Source organism: Harmonia axyridis, chromosome 2 (genome assembly GCF_914767665.1).
Source record: "Harmonia axyridis chromosome 2, icHarAxyr1.1, whole genome shotgun sequence".
Lineage (NCBI taxonomy): Eukaryota > Metazoa > Arthropoda > Insecta > Coleoptera > Coccinellidae > Harmonia > Harmonia axyridis.
In genome coordinates this window covers 23,072,728-23,095,034 of record NC_059502.1, presented here as the reverse complement: position 1 = coordinate 23,095,034, position 22,307 = coordinate 23,072,728, and the positions used below count along the sequence as shown (strand labels likewise).

The 22,307-nt window shown below is 37.1% G+C and overlaps 1 protein-coding gene across 4 annotated transcripts; it reads right to left on the bottom strand.

Moving 5' to 3' along the window:
• Window positions 1-1,084: 1,084 nt before the first annotated feature.
• On the bottom strand, window positions 1,085-21,134 carry LOC123672469 (damage-control phosphatase ARMT1-like). 4 transcript variants are annotated; one of them, XM_045606564.1, is made up of 9 exons: window positions 20,916-21,134; window positions 20,761-20,866; window positions 16,310-16,542; window positions 13,799-13,946; window positions 12,819-12,978; window positions 9,868-10,410; window positions 3,825-4,025; window positions 3,531-3,764; window positions 1,085-1,387 (listed from the first exon to the last, which is right to left on the bottom strand). In XM_045606564.1, exons 1-9 carry the CDS (start codon window positions 21,002-21,004, stop codon window positions 1,134-1,136), a joined length of 1,968 nt encoding a protein of 655 aa, XP_045462520.1. In that variant the 5' UTR covers window positions 21,005-21,134; the 3' UTR covers window positions 1,085-1,133. The 4 variants fall into 4 exon arrangements, with proteins under 4 accessions (XP_045462520.1, XP_045462521.1, XP_045462523.1 ...); XM_045606565.1 differs by having other exon boundaries at window positions 20,766-20,866; window positions 20,916-21,074; XM_045606566.1 differs by lacking the exon at window positions 1,085-1,387 and having other exon boundaries at window positions 3,539-3,764; window positions 3,820-4,025.
• Between the last annotated feature and the right edge of the window lie 1,173 nt (window positions 21,135-22,307).

Here is a 22,307-nt window from a genome sequence, read left to right as displayed (position 1 = left end):
TACGTAACAAGTCCGGAAAATAGGGTTTTTTTGGACGAATAGACAAAATTCCAGGACGAGCGTTAGCGAGTCCTGGAAGTCTGTGAGTCCAAAAAAACCATTTTCGGGCGTGTTGCGTACAATATTTTTTCGGCAACCATGTAAAATAACACTATCGCTGCTGCTTTCCATATTTTATTGCGATTGCGATAAAAAAACATGCAAATTTTTGACAACTAATTTCATATGAACTGTCAGCCGTTATCTCGGTTGCTATGGATTGTATGATTCTTTTCCGGCCTAGTCCGGGAAGTACGTACTTTCCGGACTAGGCCGGTAAATGCTACTTTCTCAGAGAAAAAGCGTCCGGAAAGTGAGCACTTCCCGGACGGTTGCCGAAAAACTATATTTCCTACTGCTTCGAATGAATAAAACCGTTTTTCTTCCAATTTTATATATTTTTTTTTAAATAGCTCTTTGAAACTCGTCAGTCGGCTCTGCCGCACCCTATATATTGAAGAATATATTACCGGGCGACTGATTTACCGCGATCATTTATACCAATAGAATATTCATATTGGTTTTCTTTTTCTGCTCCACTTGGGTCTTGACTCTTGGGTGATATCTTTGCCGCTCAAAGAGTTATATACCGTTTGAAACTTCTCTACTAGTTATTATGTTATTAGAAAAAAGAATTGAGAATAGTTATTTATAATACAAGTGCAGAAGGCATTGATATTCTTCCACGAGTTCAAAATTCAAAAACGAGCCACGAAGTGGCGAGTTTTGGAATGAACGAGTGGTAGAATGAGCCTTCTGTACGAGTATTATACATTATTTTCTCTAATTCATTGCATTTTCATTGAAATTAATGAAATATTTCCATAAATATAATTTAGTGATTTTTGCATTGAAAAATGTTGGTTGACAGAACTGATTTCTTTAAGGCAAATTGATGAATTGACAGATAAAGCCGTGGCGGAAAGTTCGGAGTACCAACATAGAATAATAAAATATAACCATGAAAACTGTGCGTTTCTGATATATTCTCGCACGATTTTGTTCTACAAGATGTGGAAGAATGAACGGAATAACCACAGAATTAGAGAAACGATATTTTATTTTTCAATGAATAGATATCTGTTCATTCAAGGTTATTCTGGCACTTCGTCTCCATCAACTTCTGGAGAATGATCCACGCTCACTTCGCTCGGACTGCCAGGTTCCCTCACTTTCTGTTCTCTCTCTGCGGCAAGTACAACTCCAGTTAAAGTAGTCGTAATTGGTCTGTTGTCATTATTCTTTTGACTATCTGCCATCAATACCCCTATTTCCGCTCCCTCGGGTGCGCTTGCTTCCGTTTTGGATGATCCGACGTCGTCTTTCGAGAAAGCATCACTTCCACTATCTGTGAAATTGAAAAAAAAATAGTTAAAATTTGCAGTGGTTCTAGTTTTTTATTTTCATATATTTGAGCATTTGATTCCTGGACAAATCACTCCAGTGTTTCATTCATTTAAGTTTCCAGGGTGGCAGTGCCCCGCCTGATCTGTACAGGGTGGGCAAATAAACGAGGTAAGCGGCTATTCCTCAGGATCCACTCATCGTAGAGACTTGCGGTAAAAATTTTCATCACTAAAGTGTACAAGAAAACACACTGGAAATTGTTTTGAAGTTCATAACTCTACCGCTAGGGGACGAAATAGCTACCGTCGAGTAGAAAAATGAATTTTACTCGAAAATGTTTCAAATTAAGTTGAAGAAAAAATATCATCATTGTAATCATTGGAAAATTCTCTATCTTTTTGAATTGTCATTTTCGCTTTTACGACATCAAATAAGAATAGGTGAAAGGGAGAAATCTGATTGATTGAAACGCCTTTAACTTCAGTTTGGCTCAAGATTTTTGAGCAAATTAGATCCGTCTGAAAGAAAATATCTTGTTGATTGAGGGCGAAATATACTCATGATAAATTTGTTTTTGCTGTTTTCTATATGGGGCGCTTAGTCAGAAGTTCATTGTTTTGTCCATTTTACTCCGAAATTTCAAATGTAATGATAGGATTTTCTTAACAGAAACAGAAGTTCCATCAAACTTGCATGAAAAAACCTGAAGTTCGCAAAGCGATAGTTTCAGGCGTTCTGAAGTTATGGGCGAATTAAGATATTATTCAACTGATGCACTGCAAAAAACCAAATTGTGTCTTTAAGTTCTGACAGAAACAGAAATCCCATCAAATTTGTATGAAAAAACCAAAAGGTTGCAAGGCGATAGCTTTAGGCGTTCTGGAGTTATGGCCGAAAGAAGACACAATTTAGTTTTTCAGTGCATCAGTTGAAGAATATCTTTTTCCGGCGATAACTCCAGAACGCCTGAAGCTATCGCTTTGCGACCTATTGGTTTTTTCATACAAATTTGATGGGATTTTTGTTTCTGTCAGAACTTAAAGACACAATTTGGTTTTTCGCAGTGCATCAGTTGAACAATATCTTCTTTCGGCCTTAACTTCAGAACGCCTGAAACTATCGCTTTGCGAACTTCAGGTTTTTTCATGCAAATTTGATGTAATTTCTGTTTCGGTTAAGAAAATCCTATCATTACATTTGAAATTTCGGAGTAAAATGAACAAAACAATGAACTTGACTTAGCGCCCCCTATCGAAAGTAGCAAAAACAAATTTATCATGAGTATATTTTGTCCTCAATCAACAAGATATTATCTTTCAGACGAGATCTAATTTGCTCGAAAATGTCGAGCCAAACTGAATTTACAAGCATTTCAATCAGTCAGATTTCTCCCTTTCACCTACCCTTATTTGATGTCGTAAAATCGAGAGTGACAATTTAAAAAGATAGAGAATTTTCGAAGGATTACAGTGATTATATTTTTTCTTCAACTTCATATGAAACATTTTCGAGTGAAATTCATTTTTCTACTCGACGGTAGCTATTACGCCCCCTAGCGGAAGAGGTATGAACTTCAGAACAATTTCCAGTGTGTTTTCTCGTACACTTTAGTGTTAAAATTTTTTACCGCAAGTCTCTACGATGAGTAGATCTTGAGATATAGCCGCTTACCTCGCTTATTTGCCCACCCTGTACAGTTGCCCCATTGGGGAGAAAAAGCAATGAGTTAGCTCTACAAAGAAAAGACAACAATAAAATTGCATCTAAATGAAGAACTTTTTTTATACATCATTGGGAAGGTACTTTGATGTTATTCAAAGCAATTTTTAATTTTTTTATTATCTTGTCAAATAAGCTAGATATTGCCTGTATTCGATAACTTGGGACACCCGGTATACCTACACCCAAAATCTTAAGTCCGTTGTTTATGCGGTCACGTAAATAATATTTTTTTAGGTATTTTTTAGGTAATATTTTATTTTATTTTTTTTAGGTTATGCGACCAAAATGGAATTTCATGAAGCTTGAATTCGTTATTTAACATCTACAAGCATAATTTCATCTCGATCGAATCGTTAGTTTCGAAATTATTAGGAAAGCAAAATTCCGGGTAACGATCGTTCGAAAATGAAGATAGAAATCACCTAGTTTATTTTGTTCTCGATCTGTTGATTTCGATTGTTCTCCTTGTTCTGCTTTTCCTTTACCATCTTTAATAGACGAAGGACCTCCAGAACCACCCGCTCCTCCCGTTGCTTCTTGAAACGAATCCGGTGGGTTCTCCTCGCCCCATTCATTGTCCACTTCTTGGGCAGTGTGTCCAACCATCCCCGCCACTACACGAGCTATGTCGTCTCCTCTTGAGGCTTCTCCTCCTCCTATTGAAAAAGTTAACTTACTCTTCCATATATTAGTTTTTCACTATTAACTCACCTTACCCGCTTCCTCTGCCTGGCCTAAGTCTCCTGCACCCTCCACTTCAGGCGACGGTCCCTCTTCGTCACCATCTCCTTCCTCCGCTTCTCTGGTTGCGCCCGCACCTGCTGTGCCCTCTGCACCGGGGTCTGGTGGGAACACCATTTCTTCTAGTTGCGGTTCGACGTAAATTGTATCGCAATACTGTATCACTCCGTAGTTACCTGAAAATAGGCGAAAAAATCAGATGTATGTAGGATCCAGTTATTGTTCCCTGTAAATAATTGAGATGGCAACAGGATGCTTGGAGACCTATTAGTTTCTTCAAGCGTCGAGGGCATGGCAGTTTCAATGGATTTACAGGGAACGAATTGCTTTTTGTGAAAAGGTCAAAGGAAGTGTTAATTCTTCGAGATGTCGAAGACATGTCGGGTCGATTACTCGATTGTAAATGTTGATTTACTGGGGTTAGGAAAGATGTGTCACATCTGTGTACATCAGGTTCTACTCCTTCGAGAATATTCGATTTCCAGGAATCCCCGAAGAGCATTTTTGGCGGTACGGCAAAACTCTTATTGGACTAAGGGGTGGTACTTGTTACTTTCCCCCGATATCGGAGTGGTGCTAAGGTTGTGGCCAAGCCGGAAGAAGGGAAGTCGATATTCAGGGGAGGTCAGTAAGTTCCAGCCGTACTTCTCTGTTATCTATGCAGCCAGTGGACAGGGCAAGTTAAGTCTAAGTCGAGTCAAGGGCAAGTTCGGTCGGTCGAGACTTGAGACGTACGGCGTGAAGACGTAAAGACGGTTCGCGGACTAGAACAAGACGAGTCGCGAACGAGTTAAGACGAGACGACCGAAATTAGAATTAAAGACGAAGACGTGATATTTAAAGACGCTTCGAGTAATGAACACTCGAGTTAAAGACGAAATTCAGTATCATATCTTCTGTGTTTGTACTGAAGTGTGGCTTTGTAAATATATGTATATAATTAAAAAGAGTTTAATTATTACAAACCCGAACAAAGTCAAGGAGAAGAAGTGAAAAGGGCAGGTAATCGAATCGTACCTCTAGACGATCGATTAAACAAGCCTACATAATATACATGAAGGCTAATCTCTACATAAGTAGAGATTTCGATAGTCTTCTTATATTCAATCATAATTTCGAGGTGATATTTGTAACAACCGAAATATGTGTTATATGTATTTATCGCTTCTTTCCAAACCTATCACAGGTTTAGTAGTGGTATGGAATATGGATATAAATAAAATGTAATAAAAATAGCCTAATTCATGTTACTCGAGCCCCCAGCTCCATAAACCCTTAAAACCTGTTAAAACTCATTCCTTGTAAATGTAAGAAGGGGTGTCGGAAAGCATGTGAATGCAGAAAAACTGGGTTGAAAATTTGGGAGCAAAGAAGACGCAAGTATAGTTCCACATATATTGTCCATATAATTTGATCGATTAGAAACTTTTGATTGCATAAGTTTAGATATAATTATAAACTAGTTAGTTATATGTTAGTGTTCCAACGTGAACATGAATATAGTAATATTTTTTTGGCTGATAGCTTTATAATTACATAGTGGGATGTGGTAGACGTATCATTCCGATGTTCTTCTCAACTGAGTGTTCAACGGAATTTTCAACATCGCCCAGAATTCCATACTACTTAACAGGAATATTAGTGACTGTGTTTTGGTCAACTAGAAGCCCAAAATACACATATCGCCAAAAAATTCTTGAACCTTCCTCAAAATGTGAAGATGTCGCCAAAAGAGGAGATCTGTCAATTGGCGACCAACCTTCGCGCATGCGCAGACGATAATTTGAAAATCGTTATTTCTTAAATAAGTAACAGGACAGAAAAAGCTTGGTCAAATTTCAATGATCCCAGAAGAATACTACGTATAAGAGACTTAAAATTAGACCTCAGGATCAGATTGGCAAGATGTTACGTTTCTTCGATATTACTTTACAAAATGGAGACCTGGACCTTGAACACCGTAATCATAAGAAGGGTGCAATCAACCGAAATGTGGGTCTATAAGAGAATTTTAAGAATACCGTGGACAAAGCACGTCACAAACTGCGAGGTTCTGTTTAGGGTCAACAAAGAAATAGGAATTATATTTAAGATCCAAATTGAAAATCTGGTAGCTCTTGAAGTTATCACGAGCTGGGTTTTGGGTAATGGTGGGACTGCTGACAGGACACTGTCGGTGCAAATACTTTTTATACAGCATGGGTAAGTCAGCAGATGAAATTTACAGGCTTTGCGGAAAGGAGATAGAAACAGCCGAACACATAGTGTGCAAATGTCTGGGGTTGACTGGCCTAAGAACCACTCATATGGGAAAGTCAGTTCTGGATACTCACGAAGTAACAGGCACCTAAGGATGTCGTCGGCTTAATTTGGTGGGAATCGCCGGAAGTCTTACAGAGCCTCAACGACCCCGATTCAGTAATAATAATAACAATAATAAGAGTAGCGGGTAGAAAATCCTTAAGGATTCATCTATCAGGAGAGTTGAATCAACTTCTGCCCACCGCAGAATCCAGATGCTTCCTGGCCCGGGAAACTGAAACCTGACGAAGGGTCATGTCCAGGGTTACGGAAAAAGCTGAATGGAAAGCAGCTCTAGAATTCTTCCATCGTAGCTCTGCGGATCGTAAAAAGCCATCAAAGGCCGTCTCTTCCACGACACGGAGGAACTCATGAATTATGGTGAATTTAAGGTAAAAATAATAGCTTGCGATACTTTACGCCCTGAAGTCAATTGTTGTCACCTAACTGGGAAATTAAATGAAGAGCTTTGGACCACCTACAAGCTATAATTTGCCACAAAGCGGTACCGTCATATAACCTTCCTATGACGACAGTAACATGGCATAACATTAGCAATCACTTGCTGTTTACTAGTCCCTCAGGCAACGATAAGGTTGACTAAAGATTACGCCAATTAGTTCAGAATAACATGAAGAGCCATGCAACGCCGCATGTTGGGCAAACCAACCTTGGTTTGCATTATCATATTCTCATTTCTAATTTTGTTACCAACATGTGGCGTTCCATGGCTCTTTGTGCTATTCTGAACTCACTGGCTTAAGCTTTAGTCAGGTCTCTATAGGGGCGTGATTAAGGACGTGGCTGAGATGAAGTGGAATTAGGCTGGTCATGTGGCTAAAAATGACTGGAAGCAGTTTGGCTTATAAAACGACCGTAGGGAGACCAAGACAAATTAAAAGAAGCGTAGGGCGTCCATAGAAACGATGGGTTGACGATGCAAGGAAAGTGGCTGAAAACAATTAGGTGATCGAGGCAGAAGATAGGGAGGCATGGATATGTTTGAGAGGGATCTATATCCAGGAGTGAATAAATAACAGGCCAATAGGAGTGTCCCCGGTCTACCATAGCAAAACACATTTCTTTGGCAAAATTCGATTTTATTTTCAACATAGTTGCCTTCGAGGGCGATACACCGACTATAGCGATCTTCTAACTTTTCGATAACATTTTTGTTGAACGATTTGTCTTTCGCTTCAAAATAGGCCCCAGTTTCGGCGATTACTTCTTCATTGGCGCTAAATTTCTTTCCAGCGAGCATTCTTTTAAGGCTGAGTACAGGAAAAAGTCGCTGGGGGTCAGATCTTGCGAATACGGTGGATGCAGAATCAATTCGAAGGACAATTCATGCAATTTTGCCATTGTTTTCATTGATTTGTGATACGGCGCTGATGAAACATCAACTTTTTTTTCTTCATATGGGGCCGTTTTCTAACGATTTCATCCTTTAAACGATCCAATAACGTAATATAATAATCGCTGTTGATGGTCTGGCCCTTTTGGAGGTAATCAATGAATATTATACCTTGCGCATCCCAGAATAATGTCATAACATTGCCTGTTATGTTTTTCCTCGCTTTGGATTCGGTTCATCGTATGCAGTCATCTCAGCTGACTGTCGATTGGACTCCGGAGTGAAATGATGGAGCCAAATATTCAGATTTATTGCACTTAAACATCTTCAAACACTGATCAGAATCATTCACACATTGTTGCTTTTGATCGATTGTGAGCTCGCGCGGCAACCATTTTCCGCACAGCTTTCTCATGTACAAATATTCATCAATGATATGAGGTACACGTTCAGATGATATCTTCACAATGGATGCTATCTCGATCAACTTCACTTTACGGTCATTCAAAATTATTTTGTAAATTTTTTCGGTGACAGCCTCATTTGGGCGTCTACTACGTTCGTCGTCTTCGGTGCTCATTTCATCACGTTTAAACTTAGCATACCAATCAATGATGGTTGATTTTTCTAGTGCAGACCCCGGAAACTCTTCATCAAACCATGATTTCGTTTCAACTGTATTTTTTCCCTTCCGAAAGCAATATTTTATCAGCACACGAAATTCTTTTTTTTTTTTTCACCTGTTTTCAAATAACAAAAGTAGCTACACTCACAACGCAATATCTCACAAACTAATGGTCGGACTGCTATCAAATTTTGACACGTATTGTTTGAAGGTTGGTACTAACTAAAATGCATAGAATACCTGGTGTGTTTACTGATTCGATTTTGTTTCAGACTTTTTGAGAGACCCACCTGTTGCTTTGGTGTTCTGCTTCACCAGAGATCTGTAAGGGGGCGCTCTTCAAAAATTTTCGAATTCCCGCTATCTGCCAGGTGCCGTTTAAAAAGGAAATACTGATTTTAGACACTGCAAACATTCACAATAAATTACAATTCAGTTCATATCGAATTTTTACTCAAATGAATGGAATATAATGACAGACCATAGGATATAAAATATTATTGTTCTATACTCAAAGTTCACGACAAGAGCGTAGAAATGGGGGGATACTGGGGGTAATTGCACGGTGTTCCTAAATTGGAGATACAAATGAAAATGATTTCCGGATCATTTTAAGAAAAAAAGTCCTATAATATGAGTCCCCAAACATTTTGTTTTGGGATACACGTGTTAAAGTTTAAGTTTTTTCTCGTATAACCTTCCTTTCACAAGATATTTAATTTTAATTTGCCATAGATATTCCAGTTTTGAGTTTTCACCATGTGATATGCTAATTTTGAATGCAAATCTACAGAGTGATATTTTTTCTGAAAGGATGCCTGCTTCCCTCCTCCAAAACTATATTTTGGTGAATGGCTGTTAGTTTAGAAAAATGTAGAAAAATCTCTGGTCCAGTACTACACTTTTTGGTTTGTTATAGTTTTGTCGTATCTGCTATCGATTCCGAGAAAAAATCCCTAGTAATCCTCAGGAAAATCAAAATTATTATAAAGATCCAGCTAGTAAGCTCTAATGAATGCATTAATTATAAGTTTTGGTATCTATTTACCCAATCTGTAGCGAAGATTAATAAATATTTGATAAACTGATATAAGCATCACAAAAAGTACGACACACTAGAAACAACCTGTATATTGAAAGCAAAGCGTTTGTGTGCTCATATTCATGAAACTTTTTTTTCTCGAAATTATCCGAGTAACTTCTCATTTTCCTTCATAACTCTAATTTGAGAACCCCCAGTATAAGGTAAGAACAACCGAATTAGTAATAAAAAAAATTATTTCGAGTAATTTGGTTCAAACTTCATTATCAAACTTCTTTTTTTAACATTACTGATATGAGTAAAAGTTATCATCAAAATTTTTTTTCGATTTTCCTCCCCCCAAGAACAAAAAGATCTACGCCCTTGGTTCACAGGAGTCGATAATTGAGAGAAATGTCAAATGTAAACGATGTATCTGAAAAAAACGCGATCCTTCGAAATCAAGTAGGTATAAATCAGAAAAATCTCCCGTTTAGTCTGAAAGTTTTACAGGTATAAGTAGACACACCAGGTTTTTTATGCATCATATGGATTTAATACTAGCACCGCCATCTGTGCATCAGACCGGGGACTTTTCAATTGGCCCAATACGGGTTGAGAAAGGAAATGAAGAAAAATCACTCACAATTTTTCCTACACAATTTTTCTTTCATTGTTTGTTGATTGCTCTTGCATTAGTACAGAATTAATATTTACCGGATTCTTTCCAATTTACGTCGGCTTTCATACACTTGTCGGCCACCTCGTCCGGGATCCCACAAACGACGCCGAACTTCACCGTTCTCAATACGCACAGTTTGGCCGGTAAAAAGCCCCTGAGACCCTGATCTACGGGAGTGTTGGGATCCCAATTGATGTCGCCGAACAGCTTCCGATAGTTGAGGTCTCCCTTGAAGATGATCAGGTTGGCCGAGGCCAGCTGGTTGTGCAGCTCTGGGGCGTAGGCCTGCATGTGGGTGTAATCGAGGGGGTAGTGCCAGAACGGGTTATCGTGAAACTCCCAGGTCTTGTTGGCCACGTAGTCATCCCATCGTTGTCCGAGACAACGCAGATGGGGATCGATGTGCTTCTTCAGGGTTTGTATCATCCAATTCACGTCGTTCAAGGTCACGTCGGACACGTAACATGGCATGGCTTTAGCGTGGAAAGTCACGTGCGAGGTGAGTCCTTTGGTGATGAGCATGTCCGAAAGGCAAAGGTCGCAGAATAGTTCGTATCCAGCATTGTCCAGAACGTAAGCTGAAAATTAAGCAAGAATTAGTGAAAGTCTGTTGAAGTGACTCGTCTGCCCGAAAGGTGGCGGTATGGGTGTCGCGCCACACTCTAGTGCCGCTCCGGCGGATTTACGAGGTTCGCCACGTTGCGGCAGAGTCACCTCTCCACGATGGTGTGAGAGAATGTCTTGGGCAGGGCGTACCTAAGACATTTGTTTCAAGAAAAACTCGCCAAAAGGTTAATCATTAGGCTTATCTGAAGAACCAAATGAAATTCAGACCGGAATAATACATCAATAACAGTGTTTTATGAATACACGAACCGAACCTCGTTTCTATCCATTTCCCAAACTTCAACAGATGTAGCGTCACCTTAACCCTCAATACCTCGATTCGTACCATAGAGTACTAAACATAGATAGAGGGAGTACACGCAGTTTTTACATGTCCCCAACATGGTTATAAGTTGTCGGATTGTGATATATTTTCAAATCCACAATTTGACTATATCGTTATGAATGTATATTATATTAAATGAAATATATTTATTTGAATGATTCCCGATTAAATATGAGAATTTGAAAATTTGGAAATCGATATTTTTCCTAATTGTCAAATTTTTCGTGAGCAGAATATTTCTTATTTTCTGTATATGATTTAAAATCTGAAAATTTGTTTTGCAATGATGCCTTGACCTAAACTCATTGCGGATTAAGTCGATAGGGCTAATCACAGAGATGTTGCGAATTTCTTTCAAGTTGGTGAAAGCGTAGTTGAGACCAAGAAGTGGTCGCCCAAGATCTGCCATTGATTCTCAAGATCGGTTTTTGATTGTGTCTACACGTAGAGAGCCTTTGTTTACATGTCGAATCATGCAACAGCGGCTTTTGAACGCTTCTGGTGTTTCGGTTTCGATTGAAACAGCTCGTCGAAGACAATCTACATTCACTACGGTTTTGAAAAGGATTCCATTAACTCAAAATCATATGCGACTGCGATTGGAATGGACCAATGAGCACGTGAATTGGAACAATCAATGGAGGTCTGCATTGTTCATAGATGAGTCGAGATATGGACGGTTTTTGGATAGTCGGCGTGTTCGGGTATGAACCCATCCTCTGGTGCCCAGAAATAGCATATTGGTTCAGGAAAGTCATCCGTCCCTCCAGAGGTGGTACAGTTACTGTTAGGCAAGACATATTTTTGAATGAGCGTACAGAATTGTTAGTTACATAGACCAAGTTGATGACAACATTATTCCATTGTTTCATACTGCTATTATAGGCCAAATTTCTTCTTTTTGGACGATTATGCGTCACCCCATCGTGCGAGAATTGTCGATAAAGCTCTGGAAATCCACGATATTCCGCATTTGGTTTTACCCTCTCTGTCGCCAGACCTCAATTCCATTGAACACGCTTGGGATCAGCTACAAAGAGCTTTAAATTTGCACCAATCACCTCCTCATACGCATCAAGAACTCAGAAGGCTTTCAACACAACTCTGGAGAGAAATTGATCAAGGCTACTTCAACAATCTGATCGAAAGTATGCAAACGCGTTGTCAAGCTGTGGTTGATGTTCGAGGTACCCATACTCTTTACTGAACTTTATATTTTAAATTTTTTGAATGAACTGATTTTGTATAGTATATCCAAAGTCACTTGGAGGAAGCTAAATATTTCTATTATACAAGGGTTTTTCAAATTTCCAGAAATTCCTTTGGGGCCAGTGAAATTATTGCCTAACAATACTTTCAAATAAACCCCGGTATTTAGAATATCGCGGTATCTACTTCTAAGGGACATCTATGGCCAAGCGATTTTATGGACTAGTTCAAGTGACTTTGGATATACTATACTACAAATACTAAAAATAAATTTTCAACTGAAACAAAAAAATAATTCAGATAAGTGAGTTAACATTCAGATCTATCATATTTAAAAATTGCTGAAAAAATGAAAACTTTCGAAACAGACTCAAAAGCCCTGAACTTCCTTAACTTTTATAGAGCAGTTAAGTAGGTATATTCCTATTCGACTATGGAATTGAGTGAAATATCGTATCACTGATATGATTTTAATTTCCGCGCGCTTCATGTCAAATTTGATAGTTCATGTTGGGGACAAAATTTGCTTACTGGAAATGACATATGCGCCCTACGTTTATAACTCAGAGACGCATATCCACTAGATATAAAATAATTTCTATTTCTATTGAAGTTTCAACACGTTCTTTAGAACGACAGGACTGTCGATTAGATAAGATGGTTTTCCTCCACTCACGTGTTTCAAGCAAGCGTTCGGTATTCGATCTAGCTTGAAGGTATCGACCTGGCGTTCGTCGCAACGTGATTAGGAAAAACCGACGTTGTGACAGACAAGCAGAAGATAAAATTTTGAATGAATTAGGCCAATATTTCAGTACATCTTACCGATGGAATCATTGTCTTGGTTGCTGTGGAAAGCTTCCCAAATGGCTTCTGAATGATCGCAGACAACATTGGGCTCCAATTTCCTTGCCATATTGAGGTGAACTCCATGCTCGACACCTTTATTGACTGCCAAATCGTATTTATTTGCCCAGAGTGTTATCTAAAGAAGAAAAGATTAAAAAGACCTAAATTTATCACTAACACAAGGTAAATTCCAGAAAAGTTACTCAATATGATAGTTAGAATGGCCTATTCTAAATTAGTTTTAGGTTAACAAAGCAAAGATTGAATAAATAGTATATGATCTGGAGGACCATCATATATAGTGAGTGTTAAATGTTTGTCCATGTTAAAAGAGCTCGTTACTTTAGTAGATCGATGTAAATACGTTGATAGTTGTCTCTTGTAATATTCAAATGTGTACACCTTGAAAACATAATTAAATAATATAATACAGGGTTAGAACTATTTGGAGGGACAGTACAGGGATATGGAAGACCGTTAGAAACACAGGTTGACTTAAGTTACGAAAAAGTTGCGTTATTTAGGGATTAGTGCGTTGGTGTAAACAGATCTAAAATATCTCCAATGGTTCCCAAGATATCTCGAAAAGACTGAAAATCGAGATTGTCGAAATGGTTTGTAGCTATCATCCAATAAAGAGATTCTAATGGCGCCGTCAGATTTTTTCTGTTTTCCATTGTTTCAGAGAAGCGATATTCAATTTGTTTTCTTATGGACGCCATATTGGACTTCCTTATGAGGTTATAGAGAAAAAAATCACGAATTCAAAAATATATCACAATGTATCTCTAACGGTTTTCGATATCCCTGTAGTGCCCCTCTAAATAGTTCTAACCCTGTATTATAAGTAATCCTTTCAAGAATATTCATAACTTCATAACGACTTACATGGCCAGTAAGAAAGGCATCCCTTATTTGAAACCCTTTTTGCACAAGTTTCAAGATTATATACTCACTTTCATCAGATCAAATATGGCATCTTTATCGGATATACATTCGCAACCTTCTTCCATGTGAATAGCCAATTCACGCATTATAGGTGTGGCTTCCTCAAAAGCGTCTTCTTTGATTTTTTTGAAGAAGTCGTAATCCTTCAGTATTTTTCTGTAAGTATTATAATCAATTAATTATTTTTAGAAGAATATATCTTCATTTTATGGGTTCATCGAAACATGAGTTATACATACAGGGTGTTTCATTGGTAAATGTACATATACGTTAATCTCAGTTATTATAGCTACCCTAGACGAGTCGAAAAAACTTATATATGATAGGTCTAATCTTTCCCATAGCTGAAATACAAGGTCGTTCATGAATTCACCTATATTTTCAATTCCTCATAGCTTTTGCATCACCCAGTACATTTGAATGATATTTGGAATGCACAATTCACTCCATTAGGTCCATCGATTAATCTTTAAACTAATTAAAAAATCAGATACGTATTAGAAAAATATTGGAGTTTTCACAAGCAGAGATTCCAACACTCTGTATAGTGGAATATTGGAATTCGATGAAAATATTCGGAAAGAGCAATTTGATCCCTTTGAAAAATTTCTGCTCTTTCCGAATATTTTCATCAAATTCCAGTATTCTACTGTATATTTCGTTGAATCTCAGCTTGTGAAAACTCTAATATTTTTCTAATATGGAGCTGATTTTTTTAATTAGTTTAAAGATTAATCGATGGACCTACTGGAGTGAATTGTACGTTCCAAATATCATTCAAATATACAGGGTGGTTCAAAAGTTGTAAGGAATTAAAAATATTGGTGAATTGTCATGGACCACCTTGTATCTCGGCTATGGGGAAGATTAGACCTCAGGTATCTCTACCTCAGGTTAACGTATATCCATTTACCAATGAAACACCCTGTATATACAGATGATTTAATGTATAGATTTTATACAGATTTCAGCAATTTCTACTACAGATAAATGACTCAATCAGGGAGGTCGCTAGGGGGTAGGCAGGGTAGGCGGTCGCCTAGGGCGGCAAAATTCAAGGGCGACATTTCAAGCTTGATCAACCAAAATGACATGTGTAGAAATTTAAAGTACCAAATGAGATTGAATTCACTCAGCAACAATAGGAAGGAATAACGACAAATTTAATTAACATCAATAACCATCAAATGTGCCGCATTATACATTATACTCATAAATATCCAAATGTGGCGTAATCCCCTCATAGTGCTGTTTACGAAGTATTGACGCCAATAAAACACATGCACTCCATCAGGCTTGTCGGGGTTCGCTTTACGTTGCCGAATTTTATTGCCACTTGGGGTTCTGGATTGTTTTCTATTCAATTCCTTAATAGGAATGTTGATTTCGCAGAATGGAATGTAAAATATAAGAAAACGATTCCATTTCATCACTTCCAACTGATCCTTCTTAAAAAATATAAGAAGTTTTATTATTTCATATCACATTCCATTATTTTATAATATTCATTCATTTTTTAAATCAAATTAACTAGTATTGGGTGTGGACGCATTCGAATTAGATAATGGTTCATCCGCATCATCCGATTGTTTTACTCGATAATCTAAAACGAAAAAAAAAAACAAATTTTCAAGCTTTTTCTGGAATGAAAACGAGCTAGGAACCTGAAACTGCAGGGCCTACTCTAATGGGGCGGCAAATAATGGAGGGCGGCATTATCTACTTCTCTTGGGACATCTGGATTACTGGAAGAACGAATTAAATATTTTTTTTTTGATCTAAACGAATTTCACTAATGATTTTTTTTATCAAATTAACTAATCTTAAACATCTTTGCATCGTGAATATGTGCAACATCTATTCGAATTTGAAATAATTGTTCATTCGCATCATCCGGTTGTTTAATTTAATCATATCAAAGAAAAAAAAACGAAACGTTCGAGCGTTATACATATGTAGTCAGAACTCAGCAGAAGGATCTGAAACCTGAATTCAATTCATATATTTTATCATTATTAGAATTCAGTTGAGTACGTTTATTGTTTATCACATCCCACTTATCCTAAATCATCTTTTGGATTAAAATTTGAATCCACAAAAATAATTAGGTACACTTAAAATACATTTTTTTCTTTCCTTGAATACTTTTTATGAAAATGTGTGGAGTTCTTCACACTTCCACACTGAATCTTTGAAAACAAATTCACCAAACCAACATCCACCCCAAACTCCCCAACTCTTTTGCTTAGTACAAAATCTCAAACCTGAAAGGGTTCCGATTTGTATTTTGCCGAGGCGGAATAAACGCTTGAGCAGGCTCTGGATCGCGATTATCCAATATTAATTTTTAGCATTCTGCAGAGAATGGGTCTCTGCCTAGGGCGGCAGTTTGGCTATCGACGGACCTGTCAATGCATATGTCAACTCTGCTTCGGTAGGTTTACCTACTAGGTTTATACAAAATTCAATTCAGTCACTAAAACCATGGTATATATTCTTTATACTATGCTAATACCTACTTTTTTTCGAATACCATACGTAGTCTGCGGTATAAATACGATTCGGCGAACATAATGGTCGTACTATAGGGAGAAGTATGCCCGTCCTCAACTTTTCTCTTTTGCAAAAAATCGTTGAAAATCTCGGCGTCCGGGTCATTGGAAACGATGGGTGTTAGCTCTCTATTACTCTGAAGTTCGTATTTTAAGGCTGCGAGCTCGTCCACAATCTTCTTCAGTTCTTCTCGGACAGGCTGAAAGGTTGAGAAGATTGAAAAATCATGTCACCTAAAATGATATACCGGGAAGGACACTTTTACGGAGAACGGAAGGTACGATTTTATTGAAAATTTGGTTCTTGGGTAGAAACCAATTGTCTATAACGATCCAAAATATTTTCAGCACTGCAATGTTGCCGCTTATATCAAAAGGTACTAACAACTTCTATATTTCAAATAGAACATTACTTTTTTCGGTTTGTCGGAGCCTGTTGATTTTTTATGTATTGAAACTTCCTTGTTCCTATCTCTTGCGTTTTTCGAGTGATTCATTGATTTACTTCTGCAAAATATAGCTTCAATAAAACATTCATTACTTCGGAACTTGGTATCTTAGAGAGCTAAGAAAGTTTACTTAAATTGTACGGTTTCCTAATTAAAAGTTGTATGAAATAAATTTCACGGCATTCGTCCATTTTTTGCCATTTCTGGAAAAAGTACCTTCTCGAGCGGGACTCGAACCCTCAACCTCCGAATAACTAGTCCGATGCTCTAACCTCTAACCACTAAACGCTGTGTCCTACGTGAGCGATTTATTGCGAGCGATGAGAGCAACGCGACCAAACGCGATTTATCAAACCTTGGAATATAATAGCGCTGTCCTACGTGCAGTCGTATCGGTCGTAAAACTGTTTCAGGCAAATTTCGCGCTCTGTCGGCGATCAAATTATTTGATATTTCCAAGCGGAATTCGCGCGAACTTCAGTAGTTCTTGCGCTGTGTCCTACGTGAGCGATTTATTGCGAGCGATGAGAGCAACGCGACCAAACGCGATATATCAAACCTTGGAATATAATAGCGCTGTCCTACGTGCAGTCGTATCGGTCGTAAAACTGTTTCAGGTGATTTCGCGCTCTGTCGGCGATCAAATTATTTGATATTTCCAAGCGGAATTCGCGCGAACTTCAGTAGTTCTTGTTGATGCAGGCACGTTTACTTCGATCGCTCTACAATGAATGATTTAAACGAAGTTTTAATACTGGCTGTTAGAAATTCCAGTATACTCTGGGACAAGACTGATAAAAGATATCATAATCGACTGTTGGTGGATAGAGAATGGAGTAGAATTGCCGATGAACTAGGGGAAACAAGTAAGATTGACGAATTAACTATAGTATTAAATACACTGAGAGAAGTGTATTTGATATTATCGAAAATGCATTATAGTTAATGAATCATTTATTGGATCTATGGTCAAACAAATATTAGTTTCATGGAAATAAATAATTTATTTGAAATCCCACCAATAATCATCATTTATTATTACACTTCATTTATTTACGCATAACTTATATTGAGAATGCTGAAGAAATATCCATTTGAAGGAAATAAATATAGTTGAGGTTAATATATCATTGAGTAATAATAAATAAACCTTATTTATATGTAATATGTATCCATGCAATATTTCAATTCAGTAAAGGTTAACGTATTTCTTAGATTTTTTTTTTTGTTGTTTCTATATAGTCAAATGTTCACTATATAGTCAAATGTTGTAGGAAGCAATCTATAATAACTGTGGAATAAATTTGAAGAAGTCCTTAATTGTTTATATAAGTGGTGAAACTCTCCAAAATTCATTCGTTCCAAAAAAAATTTATTTGTTGGATTTCTCTTTCTTCCCATTTTTCTGCGTCTTACAATTAGCATTTTTAAAGCCACATTTTTACATATGAATAATTTACGTTTTCTTGACCACCTCATTATAACTGTTTCTCTACAAGCGTATGACAACGGACTGATCTTCCGCAATGCACAATCCCAACCCAACCATATTTATGTCGCGTCGTGTCGCGTTTGTAGATTTCAACGTAGGACAAAAAAAGTCGCGCTGCTCACATCGCTCGCGTAGTACATAAAATTGGCGTCGCTCGCGTCGTAACATTAGTCGCTCACGTAGGACATAGGGTTGTTGATGCAGGCAGGTTTACTTCGACCGCTCTTCAATGAATGATTTAAACGAAGTTTTAATACTGGCTGTTAGAAATTCCAGTATACTCTGGGACAAGACTGATAAAAGATATCATAATCGACTGTTGGTGGATAGAGAATGGAGTAGAATTGCCGATGAACTGGGGGAAACAAGTGAGATTGACAAATTAACTATAGTATTACATACACTGAGAGAAGTGTTTATTTGATATTATCGAAAATGCATTATAGTTAATGAATCATTTATTGGATCTATGGTCAAACAAATATTAGTTTCATGGAAATAAATAATTTATTTGAAATCCCACCAATAATCATCATTTATTATTCCACTTCATTTATTTACGCATAACTTATATTACTAATGCTGAAGAAATATCCATTTGAAGGAAATAAATATAGTTGAGGTTAATATATCATTGAGTAATAATAAATAAACCTTATTTATATGTAATACGTAGGTATCCATGCAGATTGAAAAAAAAATTTCAATTCAGTAATGGTTTACGTATTTCTTAGATTTTTTTTTTGATCATATATAGTCAAATGTTCACTATATAGTCAAATGTTGTAGGAAGCAATCTACAATAACTGTGGAATAAATTTGGAGAAGTCCTTAATTGTTTATATAAGTGGTGAAACTCTCCAAAATTCATTCGTTCCAAAAAACATTTATTTGTTGGATTTCTCTTTCCTCCCATTTTTCTGCGTCTTACAATTAGCATTTTTAAAGCCACATTTTCACATATGAATAATTTACGTTTTCTTGACCACCTCATTATAACTGTTTCTCTACAAGCGTATGACAACGGACTGATCTTCCGCAATGCACAATCCCAACCCAACCATATTTATGTCGCGTCGTGTCGCGTTTGTAGAATTTCAACGTAGGACAAAAAAGTCGCGCTGCTCACATCGCTCGCGTAGTACATAAAATTGGCGTCGCTCGCGTCGTAACATTAGTCGCTCACGTAGGACATAGGGTAAGTCCCCGAGGAAGCTGAAGATTCTTCGCAACTAGTATCCACTAATCCCAGAATCGAGTGTTAATATGCCTTACGAACTATATATATATAATTCGCAAAGATTGAGGAATGTTGAAATTGTAAGAAAGAACATAATAACATCAGTGATCATCGCGACTTTATCAACCTTTTCTCTCGCATCGTCAAAATATAGCGACTTCAGCTTGATTCAGGTTTCTGAATCTTCCGATCAACCGACCAACCGAGCCAGGGATAAATACGTAAATAATGATTTTTACTTCTGTGTGTTAATATATGAAATTAATTTCACGGCATTCAGACAATTTTTCAATTCTGGAAAAAGTAGTAGGAGGTACCACTATTTGTCTGTCGCTTTTTAAAAATGAAAAACGATTTGAAAAACTGTAGATTTTCACAAAAAAATTAAATAATTCAGTTCATATTGAATTTATAATAAATTTATTAGAATATAATGACAGATGGCTTTTGGTGTAATCAGAGTATAGAAGATTATCACGTGCATAGAATATAAAATATAATATATAATAATAAATATATTAATATTAATAATAAATACATTTTTTGAATTTGAATTATTCAATTTTTTTTATTACTTTAATTATTCATAAAAAGAGGTTGAGCAGTTGTTCTTCCGGTAGTTCGTATTTTTGGAGGATATTTTTAATAATGTCCAATATCGTATTTTCATTTTACTATTGCAGCTGCTTCATTTAGATATTTTATATTCACGCCTTTATAACGTGAGCCTGAGGAGAATAAAATGTTTCTCGAAACGTTGCTGGTGAATAAGTGGTAATAACTTAGTTCCTCAAGACTGATATTATATAGGTACTTAATGCGAAAATATTTATCGAGTTGTAATGACTCTGTCTCCCCGAGAGGTGTCGTTATTGACATCACGCCACACTTTAATGCGGCCCCGGCGGGTTTAAGGGAGGCGCCGTGTTGCAACAGAGTCACCTCTCCACGACATTAAGACAGGGTTTCTAAGGCAAAGATCGCTGGATTGCCTAATTGAAGAGTCCTCCAGCGATCTCGGGAGAAAATACCGTAATCCCAAGAGAGAGGCGCATGTACGACATTTGGCTGGAGAAAGACTCGCCAAAAAGTTGACATTAACTACTTGACTTCATGATGTCATAAATAAGTATTTATTCTCCAAGGAAAATGTACTCGTAACATGCCAAATTTTGAAAATATTTGGATTTTCATTTCATCAATCAAAACGGTGGGTATCAGCACAATATCTACATACCTCACCATATTGTTTAGCAAATTCATCTCTCCTTTTCATTAAATCCTCCATTATTTTCTTGATCACAACAGGAAGTCGCTCTCGGACCGAATAAAAAGCAAAACTCCTGAAAGCTGAAGGTAAGACATTTCGCTATGGAAGATGAATATAGGTACCTTTTATAGAAAGCACTTAGTGGTACCATCCTTGGAGTTCTAATGTCTATACTCCTATGATACTTGCAATTGCACGGACATATCGACATATTGTACGCTTTTTGTTATTGATTGATGGTACCAATTCAATTGATTAAATGAAAAATCTGAAGGATGTTTTGATGAAAATTTACTGAAATTTTGACATGATGTTAATGACAATGAATAAACGAAGGGTGAACATGTTGAAAATAGTAGGCCTTGATGCTTCGAAATACAATTCTTTGCATTACATCATAAAGTAATAAACATAATAATAGACATTGAATCATAATAATTAGCATTGAATCATAGAGTAATAAACACCGGTGCAGATAAGATGTTTAAAAACAAGACATCTTGGATGAAGATATAGGGTTCTAAGCTGTGAACGGTTGATGGGTCACGTGACCAGAGTGCAAGAGGAGCGTGCGTCTTTCAGTTTTGTTGAACGATGACGGAACTGACATCGAAAAATATATTAATGTGTTTTATGAAAAGGAGAAGAACGATTTCGTCGATTGAAATTATTGGAGACGGTCAGACTAGAATTAATTCGTCCCCTCGTTAGATCAGGATGTATTCTTGAAAGGAGATAATCCTAAAGATATTGATGATGATCCACTTATTGAATACATTGGAAACCATTGTTCATTTATGGAAAAATTTTCGTTTTTCGTCTTTGTGAGAATTCTGAAATTTTATATTTTGGAAATCTTGGGGGGGTAAGTTCCCCTTAGTACACCCCCTCTATTTCTTCGCCCTTGCTAAGGTCACGTGACTCTCGGATAAGTCGGATAATATTGCTAAACGCGCTAAGCGTGTTCGACCAATCCGAGCGGTCTAATGATTTTATAATAAATTATCAGATCATTGAAATATCCGAACTCGCTAATTGTGTATCGATAAACTATAGCGATGCTTTCATGGTATTAGTACAGAAACAGAGAATCACAGGTCACAGATTACTAGTCAAGCATAGACCTAATATCCATATGGATATTAGGTCTATGTAGTCAAGACATCATTATGTCTATGGTCTTAGTCTTCGCTAGAATCATAGACAAATAATTCTCTATGGCTAGAATACATACATAGAAAAATTATTAATGTCTATGACTATGCTAGACATATACCACAGATTACTAGTCTGTGATGCTACTCTGTTATCTGCTTAGAACATCTACTAGGTAGGCGCATGGAATATTTGTTTCTCTATTTCTGTGGTTATTCCGTTCATTCTTCCACATCTTGTAGAACAAAATCGTGCGAGAATATATCAGAAACGCACAGTTTTCATGGTTATATTTCATTATTCTATGTTGGTATTCCGAACTTTCCGCCACGGCTTTATCTGTCAATTCATCAATTTGC

Excerpts from the sequence above, each read along its gene's own strand:
- LOC123672469 (XM_045606564.1), bottom strand. The coding sequence starts at position 21,004 with ATGTCGATATGTCCGTGCAATTGCAAGTATCATAGGAGTATAGACATT. Across the intron at positions 13,947-16,309 it reads CGTATGGTATTCGAAAAAAA|AAAAATACTGAAGGATTACG; the intron begins GTAGGTATTAGC and ends TAATACTTACAG. Across the intron at positions 3,765-3,824 it reads AGGCCAGGCAGAGGAAGCGG|GAGGAGGAGAAGCCTCAAGA; the intron begins GTAAGGTGAGTT and ends CTTTTTCAATAG.